At 44.2% G+C, this 14,984-nt stretch overlaps 1 protein-coding gene across 2 annotated transcripts in view; it reads right to left on the bottom strand.

Annotated features, from left to right (window-relative positions):
• Nucleotides 1–3,144: 3,144 nt before the first annotated feature.
• Nucleotides 3,145–14,984, bottom strand: part of pid1 (phosphotyrosine interaction domain containing 1) — a 171,310-nt gene continuing 159,470 nt past the window's right edge. For both annotated transcript variants that reach the window (XM_085989906.1, XM_085989905.1), the window contains one exon: nt 3,145–5,284. In XM_085989906.1, the coding sequence (XP_085846032.1) occupies nt 4,811–5,284 (474 nt within the window). In that variant the 3' untranslated portion in view covers nt 3,145–4,810. The remainder of the gene's footprint in view (nt 5,285–14,984) is intronic.

Here is a 14,984-nt window from a genome sequence, read left to right on the forward strand (position 1 = left end):
TAGCTCATTCAATATAGAGCAAAAAAAGGTGGTTGGCATCATTGGAGAGAGAGAAAGAAAAAGATACAGATTTGACTTAGCAACAGCCAGTGTTCAAGACTGAAGTAAGGCCTTGGGATGTTTATAGTATTGCCATACTATAAACACCCCACCAGATACCATTGCAGCCTACGCAAGCTGATGTTGATGTACGAGAAATGTAAACTTGTGTGTGTAAAAATCGGCTGAAGGACAGTGCATTGACTGGAAACTACCAATTAAGGCAAGGCCACTTCAAGTTTGATAAAGAGAATAGTGTATAAAACAAGAAGCTTTGTGGTAAGTTGAGAAAAAAGAGAGAAACCTATATGAGTGCACGCCTACACTCAGAACTGCTGACAAAACTCTGTTTGCAAACTGCGTTATACTCTGAAGAAATTATACTCCCTGTTTAGATTGGTTTTTATGTTAAAGTGGAAAAAATAAAGTGATTATAACCATAAGACTGAATTCTTTACCACTCAACTGAGCAACAGAAGACTGTTTAAAAACAACAACAAACTGTTGCCATATTAACTCTAAGCAAATCACAGTTAACTTCACATAGATTTATTTAAAGGCAATATTTTTTTTGGAGAAAGGGGGAGAGAAAAAGAATAAGAAAAAGAGTCAGAGACATTTGCCTAGAAATTGGCAAGCTTACATGAACTGAGTGCAGGGGATGTTTGCTGTGCTGGAATGGGTAGGCCCGAGGCACACCTGATATTGGGCCTTGGGCCTCATTTACATTAGACCAGCAAGCTGCAGGTGCCTGCTGGGCATTCCCAGGCAGCTTGCCAGCGAAGACAATTTCAAATTCAGGCCACTGTGTCGCAGCGTCACCAACAGCGACCCTCAAGTAGGTTCTGTGGGTGGCGGGAAGCGATCGTGGGCTGGGGGGGGGGGCGGTGACCGGGAGAGGGGGTAAAGCGATCAGGAGGAAGGGGATGACCAAAAGGGGAAAACAATAGGGAGTGAGGGGGGTCGACCTGGAGAGGTGGGAGAAGCCATCTGGAGGGAGAGAGGCAGCGATCAGGAGAGAAAGGGGGGCAGCGATCGGGAGAGAGGGAGGCAGTGATCAGGAGAGGGAGGGGCAGTGATGGGGAGCTGGAGGGGTCAGTGATTGGGAGAGGGGGACAGTGATGGGGAGAGGGAGGGGGGCAGTGACCGGGAGAGGGAGGGGGCGGTCATCGGGAGAGGGAGGGGCAGTGATGGGGAGAGGGAGGGGGGCAGTGACCGGGAGAGGGAGGGGGCGGTCATCGGGAGAGGGAGGGGCAGTGATGGGGAGAGGGAGGGGGCAGTGATCGGGAGAGAGAGGGGGCATTGATTGGGAGAGGGAGGGGCAGTGATCAGGAGAGGGAGGGGCAGTGATCAGGAGAGGGAGGGGCAGTGATCGGGAGAGAGAGGGGGCAGTGATCGGGAGAGGGAGGGGGCAGTGATGGGGAGAGAGAAAGCAGGCAGCGATTGAGAGAGGGAGAGGGGAAGTGATGGGGAGAGGGAGTTGGTCAATCAGGAAGGTGTGGATCACGAGCTGCCAACGGTCTTCGACACTGCAGTGGATCTGGGTGGAGCATTCGGGTAAGCATTAAAACAAAACCTTTGGTAGTGGCTTGCGGTGGTTCCTTTATGAACTGCTGGTTAGGCCACATGTAGATCATATTTTCCTGAACACAACTGTTTCAGGCGTGGGTCCTGGATGCCTCTTTCTCTGCCTTTACCACTTGCGGCTTGTGTATCCTGCCTGCCGTATTGGATGCTTATGTGCTCATTTTGCACGTGGAAAACAGATGTGACCCCATCAAATTTCTCGGCCATTCAGTTGCAGTTTTGTGAGAGCCATATTGAAAGAAAAAAAAGAGAGTGAAACAGAGTGGAAGGCAAACAGAAAGACAGAAAGGAGATAGAAAGAATTTGAGAGTGAGAAACCAACAAAGAGACAGTTAACAGAAGAGGGACAAACACTTTTTTTACACTTTCTTGTAAGCAATGTCACTGGAGTTGAACCAGTGTTTATAAATATCTGACCCTGTCTAATGCGAAGGTCCTCAATATGATTGCTAGTATCTGCTTCAATTTTATGTGGCGAGTGATGCTACAACAATGGAATATGTACTTCAGCCTCATACAGAGATCCTCACTGTGAATATCCGCTCCTGTATCAGATACAGAAGGGTCAATATTAACCCTGCCTATTTGCAAGAACAATGCAAATGGGGGGGGGAGGGGGTGGGGGGTTGTGGAGGCCGTTAAAATTCGGTTTGGGAACTTCCAACAACGTTCCCGAACCGTTAACTACGGTTACCATTTTAACTGTTGATCTTCCGACTTTGGGAAAGATGGCCGTCCCAGCCAATCGGGGGCCTAATTTACATGGTGAAGTCGCGGTCTGATGACATCATTCGGACACGCGCACCATTTTAACTGTGGGCCGACTAAGGGGTGTACAATCCCGGACCCACCAATGAAAGCTGGCCGCAGGCAGCATCGTGACCAGAAGAGGCCAGGTAAGTTAACATTTTATTACGTTTTAACAGTTTCCTTGTGGTCCAGAAAAAGCAGGACTGCTCCTCCTGGCCCCCACAAGAAGACCTTGGACCTCCCCTGCCCCTGGCTTTCTTCCTCCACGGACTGCAATCGTTCCTGACATCTCTCTTCCTGACTTACCTTGCCAGGGACCCTTTCCATGGGTATCCAGTGGTGCCCTGCTGCTGTGCAATGTACCATTACCACCCCCCCCCACCCCCACCCACCCCACCCCTGTCGCTGGCCTCCACGTCATTCCCAGCAGGAATTAGTGCTGGAAAATGCAAATGAGGTTTGGGAGTTAAAATCTCCTGGGTCTGATGCTCCGGGGAACCGAATGATCGCCACCTTCTTTGGCCCTCGTGCCCCCAATTCCCCGTCCCGTGTTAAAATCGACCCCAGAGTCTCACTTTACACAGAATCACATTGAAATACCTCAGGTATTTCACAGATTTGCTATGTGAAGATGATAAAGGCAGTTTGACCTGTGGTGAGGAAAACACTGCTGCTGTCACCCAGTGCACGGAGATTATGGGCAGTTGCAAAGTTTGTTAACGTAGTGGCTCAAATTCACAGCAATAAAAATAATGACCTTCTACCCAATCCACACCATGTAACAATTTATTGTGTAACTTTACAAGTGCAGGTAACACTGTACTTTCAAAAACAATCACACACTAAAATAATCTTGGTTAACATGCTGTGCTGGCAGACTGCTGTCATTAACATAAGTCACTTTATTTTTCTAAAAGGACAATTGACATGTACATGAATTCTTTAGTTGGTTGTCGTCTTGGAGGCCATTATGCTGCTTATTGATTTTTGCACTTATTAAGATGATGGCTCATTATCTCAGTGCAGTGATGGCTTTCGTTACTGTCATAACTATCCGTCCCATCCATACCTCCAAGAACTAGCCTCCTAGCATCTAACCCAATGAGAATGGGAAGTTCTAACTAGCTTGGGAACCCAGTTTTTGTGTTTGAACCCAACACATGGTGCAAAGGTACGGGTGGGGAAATCGAATACTAAACAATTTCCGACATAACATGGATTTTATTTCTACTCACGGCTCTCTCAGGACTTACACAGTCACCCTCATTAATGGAAGAACAAAATAACGGGGCGCTCTGTGTAAGAACATAAGAAGGTAGGAATGAGAAGTGACCATCTAGCTCATGAGTTGACATCTTTAAAGGATTTGTTGGGAATGCAAAGATTTGAAGGCCAGTATTTAGGTAAAATGTTTAAAACTATGGAAGTGTGGGAGCTTGAGAACAGCAGCCTACTGTTGATGTTCCACGTGTGATGTAAACAACGTCTGCTCTATATGACCTTTCCTGTTGAACTAAACTCAAGCGAGAAGCCTGTGGTGAGCAATGAGAAACAAAAGTGTAGCAAGGCAGCTGCAGTGAAACATTTGGGAACAGTCTATATTTTCCTTAAAAATGTATAAAATTAACAATACAATTTTGGAATGCTTGTAAACAAACTTTTTTGTTTTGGCTAAAGATTTTCAATGTCTTGTTTATTCCTCTGCTTTTAAAAAACAACAACTTCTGGTTAGAGGTTCCCACATGGTGAGCCTCCACATTTACAATCAAATACTTCCATATGTTTTTCACAGTTGATAATACACAACAACTTTTAAAGATTTAAACATTACATTTTAATACTTACATTTTGAAATATATTTTATAAAAATGGAATATATCTTTACATATACTGTAGCTTATATGTTGGTAGAAATATATGAAGATAGATCCATGCATTTCTTTTTTAATTATTTTCACGTATAAATCTTGCTGGTTTGGTTTCCAATCTGAATACTTTTTTTCCCTTCCCTTTTTCTTAACTGGTTTGTCTGTGTGATGCTCCCTTTGAAGTTAAACATAAATCAGTTTAATTCTTCGCTGTAGTGAGGGAGTTAACTGTTCCATTAGTTTCATGAATTTCATTAGGTGAATTAGGAAAGAGCGACCATCAGCAAATGTGTCTAACTCCATTTAGGAGTCAGAGAGCTTCACACTCACAATCACAGCAGAGCAGTCATTTTAGATCTCAATGCAACTATTTTAATAATGTGTAATCTTTAAAAAAAAAACTTTTCTCAATATATTTTATCACTTGGCTAATTTGGCAAGCTAACCAACCAAGGGTTCATTGGCGTGTCATCCTCAATTAGTTTCCTCCATTTATTTCCCTCAAATGGATCTCATCAATATAGGCCAGACTTCACTGTTGATCTTTAATTAATCAGTTCCCCTTTTCAGCCATCATCTGACGCTGCTGACTCTGCTTCCTCGGAGGAGCTGCTGTTGTGGATTCTCCCGTCGCTCTTCATGCTGGTGAAGGTCTTCTTGAAGGCCTCCATCATGGCATGTGCTAGTTTTTTGGCTTCAAGCTTGCTCCTGCATTCCACTGCATGGCAATCCATCTGGTAGGACAAATCGTCATTGATCTCCCTGTAAAGCCATGCAAAGATGTTAGTGCTGACATTGTGATCCGCTGTGCAGTAGGCGATGCGTGCCACCTGGAAGGTATCCATCTGGACTGTTGCCTCCCTCTTTGCATCCAAATGGTGGAGACGGACTTGGAAAGGGCGTATCTCTAAAACGGCATTGGCTGATGCTGTGTCTTCGTGGTCCAGTGTGTGCTTCTCCCACAACTCAATAACGGACCTTTCGGTGCACCCTGATGTAAACTGCGTCCCCCTCATGACCACTTTTCCTAAGTAGCTAACCTGTGAATGAGAAAAGAATAAAATGCAATCACTAGAATGATCAGGTACAGCGGGGTGACAACAGACTCAAAGGTGACATAAACGCAACATTTTGAGGGACAATAATTCACATTTGAGAGGTTCACAAGGTACAGCAAAGTCAAATGCAGGCTTGAGGAAAATGAATTACCAGAAGCACACTGGGCACAGTCAATGCATTATTATTGTTATCGTTAAGATGTGGGCTCCAACTTTTGATCTCTTTATCACCCTATTTTTCAGCAGGAATGGGGCAGGAAGGAAACCAAAATAAACAAGCTTCCTGCTTGTGGCCCACCCATTGTCATTTTTGAGCAGGCCTTAATTGCTCCTGTCGAATTGGGGTCCTCAGACATACTTAGGGCCTCAATGCCATTTTGATGGCAGTTAAGCATGACTCCCACAGATTGCTGGATGAGCCCACTTAACAGAGCAGGAAATGGCCAGAACCAGCATCCCTTTAAAAGGACTGCTGGAAGGAGCTCTGAGAATAATTTTAAAATAATTTATTTGGCACTTTCTGGGCGGCAGGATGAGTATAATTTCTCTCGCTGCACCTTGCTGCTAGTCCTCCCCGCCTTTTAATAATGCATGCGTCATCCCCCACCATGACCCCATCCTCCCCTTTAATCCCTTGGACAGGGCTGTTTTCTGTGGGTGGCCAGCCAGAATTCCTTACCCCTCCACAAATGGTGAGCTGCCTATCAGCACTCGGAACATGTTGGCAGCTCGGTAGTTGGATGCAAATAAGAACAGACCATCAAAAGGGGCCTTGCTGGCGGCATTGGGCAGGCATCGCAATTGCTCTCCTCATTAACCCCCTAATGTACATCGAAGAGGAAAATTGACCCGGTAGTGTCTAAATGCTCCAATCTTAATAGGACATGACAACTTGCTCGAATATTTGGGGTCAGAACGATGGTGTACCAAAGGGCAAATATGTCTCGTGTTCCATTGCAACTCATGCTATAAAAGTCACATTTTGTCTGATAACGCTCCTGTGAAGCAGCTTGGGACGTTTGACTATGTTAAAGGGATATAAATGCAAGTTGTTGTTGAGATGATAGAGACAGTGGTCAAAGTCAACGCTCTGAAGGAAAGCACCTCCAGCAATTCAAAGAAAATATATATTTCCCTTTGCTTGTTATTCTTTTTAGCTTCTTCTTTGCCTTTCTCTTTATTTATGTTCTTCCTATTCCCCCCCGACCCCCCACCCCTTCTCTCCCTGTTGATCTCCAGTCTTCTCTACAAGAACTTTAGTCAAAGGAGGTTTCCCCATAAATTGCAGGGTCAATTCTGTTCTTAGCACTTTTTAAAAATTTGCAAACCGTAACATTTTTATAGGCAGAATTCAGTCTTGCAGGCCTCACATTATGCCTTATGCAAGCCCTTCATGGGAGGGCCAATTTTCCATGTATGTGCTGCTGGTCAGGAGCCTTGCCTGCTGGTCACGCATAAAATACCATGGTAACCTGATGTGACTGAATAGAGTACATAATCACCTCAGATTGGACAATCTTGCATAGCATCTGGCACCAGGTAAATCATAAAGGTAGGAGCACTTGGTACCAAGTGTACAAGGATACACCTTAATGCTGTGAATAACAAGGAGGCTATGAAGAGGGCCCATATAAAGATCCAAGTGGATCTTCACTAAGTCCCAGGAGACCCTGAAGAAGGCCTAGGGGTATAGGTCTTCCAGTTACGGACTTAACCTCACCAACAATCATGATCCAATATGGCGGGATCAAAATATGCAACTCCTTCGCAGCCTTTACAACATATTTCAGGCAGGTTTGGGTTCATACACAAACACTTTCAGGAGCTGTCACTAAAAGTTGATCAGGCTGGCTGATTTTCCTCTCTATTCTGGGAGAATTGAGGTCAACTGTAGTGATCCCAATGGTGCCTGGGTGAAACCAGCTAACTCAGCACAGACCAGAGATTGAACCTGGTTAGAACATTTATAGTCTGTACTGTTTCAGTGCCACATCATACTTACCCACGGAGCCATCACAAGAGGAATCAACATTGCACTTTTAAAAGCATAAAGAATAAAATTGCAATTTTAGTAATGTCTAACAGATGGCAGAGATATTTGTCTCATACTGAAAAACACTTGGCAAGCAAATACAAATGTCTCTGGTTGCTGTACTTGTATTTAACTTCACTTAGAGCTTAAGGATAGCTCTGACAGATGCCTGTTGTCTTTATCCTGAACTTTCAGTCAACAAACTAAACCAAACAGATTAATCCTTCAGCTTTTCATTACTGTTCAGACACTGCAGATCCCAAGCATGTTATTTTTTTCCCCAAAAAATGTGAATGCCTGACATTTTTGCAATTTTAGTATCACAGAAATGGTTCAAACTCCTGCGTCAGAAATAGTTGCAGTCTCTATGAAACCAGCCATTTGGAGTTCAGCAGCAGCTCTGTACTTTTTAAACTTCAAATACTTCCTTCCCTGAACAAGTTTCCGCGTTGGGTATACTCACTGCTAGCGCTCGTATATGTCAATAAATCAGGCTAAATCAGGGAAAAAAGCATTGCATTCTAATGCGATTTCAAAGTTGCAAAGCGTGCAAAAAACAAACAAATCGTTTTATTTGTGGAATTGAACACACGCTACCACTGGTATAACATAAATCTAATCCACTGTTTCAACAAACTCTGTAAACTAAATACTTCTCATGCATTTTTTTTTAAAGTGGATTTTCTTTTCATTCTTCTTTTAATACTGTAATGGGCTGGGGACCAAAGTCTTGTATTGTCCTCTATGCTGCTTTATGATAACACCAACAAAATAAACTTCCACCCTGAGGTAGGGAGAACCTAGTTCACTGCATGATCACCATATTATTATAGACAAGCCGCAGCCATTTTATCCGCTCTTGGCAGTGGTGGTTACATTCAAAACGTGCCTCAGTGCTTATTATGCTAGAGTCATACCTCTAGAGTGCTACACGTTTCATGCCGTGCTCCACAGTCCTGGCACAAAGTTTGCCTTGTCTCTTTGCTACACGCCATCAGTGAATATTCTAGATCATCTCCAACAGCTGCATTTTTATAAATACTACACATCCTGGCCATATGCTATAGATTGTGCAGCACATTGGACCCTGAAGAGGTTAAGAAATATGTCCACAATATCAGAATTACAACCCGCAGTGCAATTCAGTTATAACAATTGATTTGGACAGCCCTCTGTACAATTCTAATATCCAGTTGATCAATACTTGCTGAACCAAGTGATTTCATGCAGCAGTACACTTTGCTGATCGTAGTTAAACAAAATAGATTTTATTGATTTTACTCACTGAGAATCAGCAGTAGAGGACTACTAACATTAGAAATGACATAACTATGTTAGATAAAATGATACGCAAGTTAAAAGCATTAGGCTATAGTGTTAGAAGTGCAGATGTGTAATTTTCTACTGGTTATTTGCTTGGAGACCTGAGCTGTCTAAATGATAAAAGGCATGACAGTTAGCATCAAAGAGTGACTCTTTCCCCATTTCCAAGGCATGTCATTGAGTTGATAGGTACGTCTCCATTTCTTGTCATATTGGCTTAGTAAGTTTTTCCTCTTTATTCCCCCAAGTCTCATGGTTGCTTTTGTTGTTCTGGATTTGATTTTAGCATCAAGATAAGTCAATCCAGCTCTAATTGGTATTCCCACGAGCTGTTAAACTCTTCCCTGCTCATGAAACAGTGAAGAAAATCACTTCTGCTGCCCGTGTCCTAACTCGCACCAAGTCCCATTCACCATCACCCCTGTGCTCACTGACCTACATTGGCTCCTGGCTAAGCAGCGTCTTGATTTCAAAATTCTCATCCTTGTTTTCAAATCCCTCCATGGCCTCGCCCCTCCCTATCTCTGTAATCTCCTCCAGCCCCACAACCCCCCAAGATATCTGCGCTCCTCTAATTCTGACCTTTTGAGCACCCCGGATTTCAATCGCTCCACCAATGACAGCCGTGCCTTTAGCTGCCTAGGCCCTAAGCTCTGGAATTCCTCCCTAAACCTCTCCACCTCTCTACCTTTCTTTCCTCCTTTAAGATGCTCCTTAAAACCGACCTCATCTGCCCTAATACCTCCTTATGTGGTTCGGTGTCAAATTTTGTTTGGTAGTGCTCCTATGAAGCATCATGGGATGTTTTACTACATTAAAGGTGCTATATAAATACAAGTTGTTGTTGCTCTATTCTGATCCTTACAAACTGTTGATCACTATAATTTAGGGCCAACACATTACTACTAATGGGATATGGATTTGGAAAGTCAGGTTTGAGCCATATAGCTGCATGATCACTGCAAGTGGTGATGGCAAAACTGGATTCAAGTTTATTATACCCATGATAATTTGCATAATTTGATGTTCTTCTGCAATTAAATATCTCAATTTCAGCAATTTAGCCTCAAGTGTAACCTCAGATTCACCTCAGATTCTGGTTGTCGGCCTTATCCACATAGGTGCTCAGGTCATTGGCTCTACTCTGCAATCATATGTACCTATAATATATATGCTGTTGCCTGTCCACAGTAGCTCCCACGTGCAGTGTTAACAATCGGCAGTGATGTGCTGCAGGCTGCACAACGTAGTCTTGGAAGGAAACATAAGCCTGTTTCTGATTTAGAAACAGCAACAAGCCTAGACTCAGGAGCAGAACTGTTGTAGGAAAACATGGCAGCCAATTTGTGTACAGCAGGGTCCTACAAACAGCAATGAGATAAATGATAAATTAATCTATGTTGATGGTATTGATTGAGAAATGAATCTTGACCAGCACACCAAGAGAATTCAACTGTTCTTCTTCAAATAGTGTCATGGCATCTATTACATCCACTGAAATAGGCAGACAGGGCTTCGGTTCAATGTCTCATCTGACAATGCAGTAATTCTTCAATACTGCAGGAAGTGTCAGCCTAGATTGGGGCTTAAGCCCATGTCCTGCTGACTCAGAGGCAAGAGTGCTGCCACTGATCCACGCAGTTAGTCAGGTATGACCTGCCTTCATTAACCCAAACGTGTTTTAGTCTTGGTTATACAAGTTAATTGTCCTCACACTGTTGGGTACAGAAACTCCAAAGCGAGTTCCTCCAATTACATCTGTGACATCCATTGTTTAAACAAAAATATTTAAAACAACCAATAGCAATGGGCAATATTCAAAATGATGTTAAAATTCATAATTTTCTGTAATGGTCTGATTTTTAATAAAGTACAGATAGCTACACTCTCTCTTTAACAAGACCCTGATAGTGACACTCCCTATTTTCATTTTGTCCTTTTACAACAAACAGTACAAAATGGAACCTTGACGCTTGCGACATTTCAGCAGTTTCTGGCCTTGTCCTTGGCTCTCCCAAGATTCATCCACTAAGCACTTCCATATGCTTTTGTACATGTGCTGACAATTACTAGCTGCATAAAACTTCTGGAATACATTTAGTTTTCTAACCATGAAATAAATGTGGGAGGAATATGGTATTTTTTGAGCAGTGGTTGTATTAATAGTTTCTTGCTGCGCCTACTGCCATTGATCCCACCATTTCCCTATAAAAATAGTTTGGAGCATTCCTTTTTTAAAACAATATCTTAAATGGTACTTTACTACTGAAGCAATTTTGTTGTTTTAGATTTATTGCTATCACAAAAATTGGCCATATGATTATTACATATTTTTAAAAGCGCATTCCATACCAGTCACAGTCTAGACCATTAAAGCCCTCCTTTACACCATTGTTTCTCATATAGGAAGCATGTAAACCTGTGTGTTTCTGTGTGTAGGGGGAATACGTCTGCTCATATGAATTCTCTATTCACGAGGAAACCATGAATATAGCTGTGACAATTGAAACACTCTTGTCTACGGTTTAGCTTGGTTTCTTTCATTCTGCTACAGAATCTGAGAGGTTAAAAATTTGCTTCACACAGAAATCATGTCCCAGCTTAATTCAATACATTGGTGCGACAAGGAATTGGTTGCTTTGCGGGCAGTTACTTTAGGGAGGAGCCAAGCCACTCAATTCAAGTACAATCGTGCTATGTGATTTGTTCAGATTGGCACCTTTTTGAGCTTAGCAGACAGTTATTAAATTCTGCTTGGCAAAGATTTATCAGCCTGCCTTTGTCACATCACTGAGGTGATCCGGAGTGTTTGAAGTAAGATTTGGAGTGTATCTGTCTGAAATTTTGAGGAATGTTAACGAAGCCAGATACTTCCACAGCTGATGAAAGGATAAAATTAAAACTACATATAAAAATGAATCAACATTTAGCTGGTGATACTAGTGGCGGGAAAGGTTTGACTTGATAAATATAAGAGAATCATACATTGGCTCAAGTGTAAATTTTACTGTAGGGTATTGCTACTGGATCACTTGGGTACAGTTTGAAGGGTTAGGTACCATGTCATGTCTTCCTTCTTCTTAGGCAGTCCCTCGGAACCGAGGATGACTTGCTTCCACATTAAAAATGAGTTCACAGGTGACGGATGAGTCCAATGCGGGTCCTACAGTCTCTGTCACAGGTGGGGCAGACGGTGGTTGAAGGGGCGGGTGGGTGGGGTGCTTGGGTTGACGTCCGTGTAATGTATATATAGAACGTATATACCTTTAAGGGGGGAACTACTTTTTACAGCTCATGTATACTGTAGTACCGGCAGTGACCACACCTGTATATAGCACTGAGTAGTAATCTGTACAGTTCAGTTCCAGAGTGAGCCACGTTGAGTAAACACCTGTTGTACCGTTCTCCTGCAGTCTTGTGTCTTACTACTGATGGACACAACATTGGCGACGAGACAAATTTGATCCTACCTGCAACTCTGCATCACCTCCCAGGGATTCGTTCCTGGAGACCAGTAGATTGGAGGTCAAGGCCAGAGACACGGGCGTCGACCACGGGCAACCGCCCAGTCATCCAGCAGAGACTCGAGAATTGCGGGGGAGGCTGTTGAGAGCCAGGCTTGGCTTTCCAGTCGCGGTGGTCCAGCAAAACGGGCTGGCAACAGGTAGTGCGCAGACCCTTCCCAGACAGCGGCAGGCTAGAGCCCGGCCGAGCGGCACAGCAAAGGGCCGAGCAGCGTTGACAGGGGAGAGAGAGAGAGGGCAGAGCGCACAGGGTGCAGCCGGTGTTTAGGGGCCGAGCAGCGTCGAGGAGAGGGAGAGAGACGCGCAGAAACCTACAGGGCGCCGCCATTGCCACGAGGACAGCAGCGGGGGAGGAAGGAAAGCGCGGGAGATGCCATTTTAAGCCATTTTAAACCACACCCAAAATGCCGAAGAGTGGCAGTATCACTGCATTTGACAATGAAGTCGAAGATTGGACTACATATGTCGAACGAATAGAGGTATACTGCAAGGCAAATGAGGTGTCAGATGACAAGAAAGCGCTGGTATTGTTAAATTTAATGGGTGCAAAGACGTATGGCTTATTACAAAATCTAGTAACCCCAGCGAAGCCAATGGAAAAGAGTTTTGGAGACATAGTGACGATACTACAGGAACATTTAAACCCCACACCGCTGCTGATAGCAGAAAGATTCAAGTTTCACAAACGGAACCAGCATAAGGATGAAAGCAATGCTGAGTATTTAACAGAACTGCGCAAACTATCGAAGCACTGCCAGTTTGGAACGGGACTGGCAGGTACCTTAAGGGACAAGTTTGTGTGTGGGCTTCAAAGTGAAGGAACCCAGAAACGGCTTTTATCTGAAAAGGACCTTACGCTGGACAAGGCTTTCAGCATTGCGGTATCATATGAAGCAGCAGCACGGGGCGCTGCAGAGATACAACAGAGACCACAAGAATATGGTACAAACAAAATGTCATACAGAACAGAGAAGTGCTATCACTGCGGCAGAACAACACACGACCACAATGATTGCTGGTTCAAAGACAAAGTGTGCAGACAGTGTGGAAAAGTAGGACACATAGCACGAGTCTGCAGGTCGGGAAAGAAAACCAGCAATAAGAAATCTCCAAAAGAAAAGTACAAGAAGGTACATAAGGTGACGGAGAATAGTGCAGACGAACAAAAGAGTGATACCGACTCCGAAAGCAGGGAGCTGAGTTGTCTGAAACTACATAATGTGATCAAAACGGAGGATCACCGAACCATTTGGGTCACTCTCAAGATAGCAGGAGTCCAGGTAAAAATGGAACTGGACACAGGATCAGCCCTAACAGTCATAAACCGACGGGACTACGAGCGGCTATTCTCACACATACCCTTGAGAGACACAAAAATTATTTTGAAGACGTACACGGGGCAAAAAGTCTACCCCAAAGGAAAAATAAGGGTGACCGTTATATATAACGGTAAGGAAACACCAAAACTAGACCTGTATGCATTGCAAGATGGAGGACCACCATTACTGGGACGTGAATGGATCCGGAAAATACAGCTGGATTGGCATTCCATACAAGCACTGACTGTGGCTGCCAGAAAGGATGACGACATCACACCTGGGCGACTGTCAAAGATCCTAACCGACGCGCAAGAAGTGTTCCAGCAAGGACTCGGAACACTAAAAGGCATGACAGCAACAATTAAAATCGAAGAAAACGCAAGCCCAAAATTTTTTAAGGCCAGACTGGTACCTTATGCGATCCGCCCAGCCGTCGAAGCAGAGCTGGAGAGTTTGGAACATTCAGGAGTACTGTCCAAGGTAGACTGGAGCGAGTGGGCAACACCCATCGTCCCTGTGATGAAAAAGTCGTTGAGCAGCACGCCTGGGGAACCAAGGAAGGTTCGCATCTATGGGGACTTTAAGGTAACAGTGAACCCAGTCCTTCACACCGTACAATATCCACTTCCGCGGATTGAAGATATTTTCGCCTCGCTATCTGGAGGGAAACGCTTCACTAAGATTGATCTGGCCCAGGCGTATCTGCAAATGGAGGTCGAAGAAGCATCAAAAAAATACCTCACAATCAACACCCATAAAGGTCTCTACCAATACAACCGGCTGGTATTCGGGGTAGCATCAGCTCCGGCTATTTGGCAAAGGGCAATGGAACAAGTCCTGCAAGGGATCCCAGGGACCCAGTGTTATTTGGACGACATCCTGGTCACGGGCGAAAATGACAGTGATCACCTCGCCAACCTGGAGCAGGTGCTCACTAGATTGAAGGAATATGGGCTCCAAGCTAACCGCCCCAAATGCGAGTTTTAAAAAAAAACAGATCTCGTATTGTGGCCATGTTATCGATAAAGAGGGGTTACATAAGTCCCCAGAAAAGATTGAGGCAGTAGTCAAGGCTCCAGCACCGGAAAACGTGTCACAACTGAGGTCGTTCCTCGGGTTGGTAAACTACTACCATAAGTTCTTGCCAAATTTGTCTACAATACTACACCCACTGAACACCCTACTGCAAACTGGAGTACCATGGAAGTGGACTGATGAATGTAAACGAGCTTTCCAGAAGAGCAAAACACTAATCACATCGAAAGAGGTATTGGCCCATTTCAACCCAGCACTACCAATTCGGTTGGCGTGTGATGCGTCACCCTACGGCATTGGAGCGGTGCTGTCGCACAAATTCTCGGACGGCTCAGAGAGGCGAATAGCCTTTGCGTCACGATCACTAACCTCAGTCGAGCGTAACTACGCCCAGATTAACAGGGAGGCCCTCAGCCTAGTGTGGGGAGTGAAAAAGTTCAATCACTATC

The sequence above is a fragment of the Somniosus microcephalus genome, chromosome 6 (genome assembly GCF_052327205.1).
Source record: "Somniosus microcephalus isolate GS21.2 chromosome 6, FLI_Smic_1.0, whole genome shotgun sequence".
Classification (NCBI taxonomy): Eukaryota; Metazoa; Chordata; class Chondrichthyes; order Squaliformes; family Somniosidae; genus Somniosus; species Somniosus microcephalus.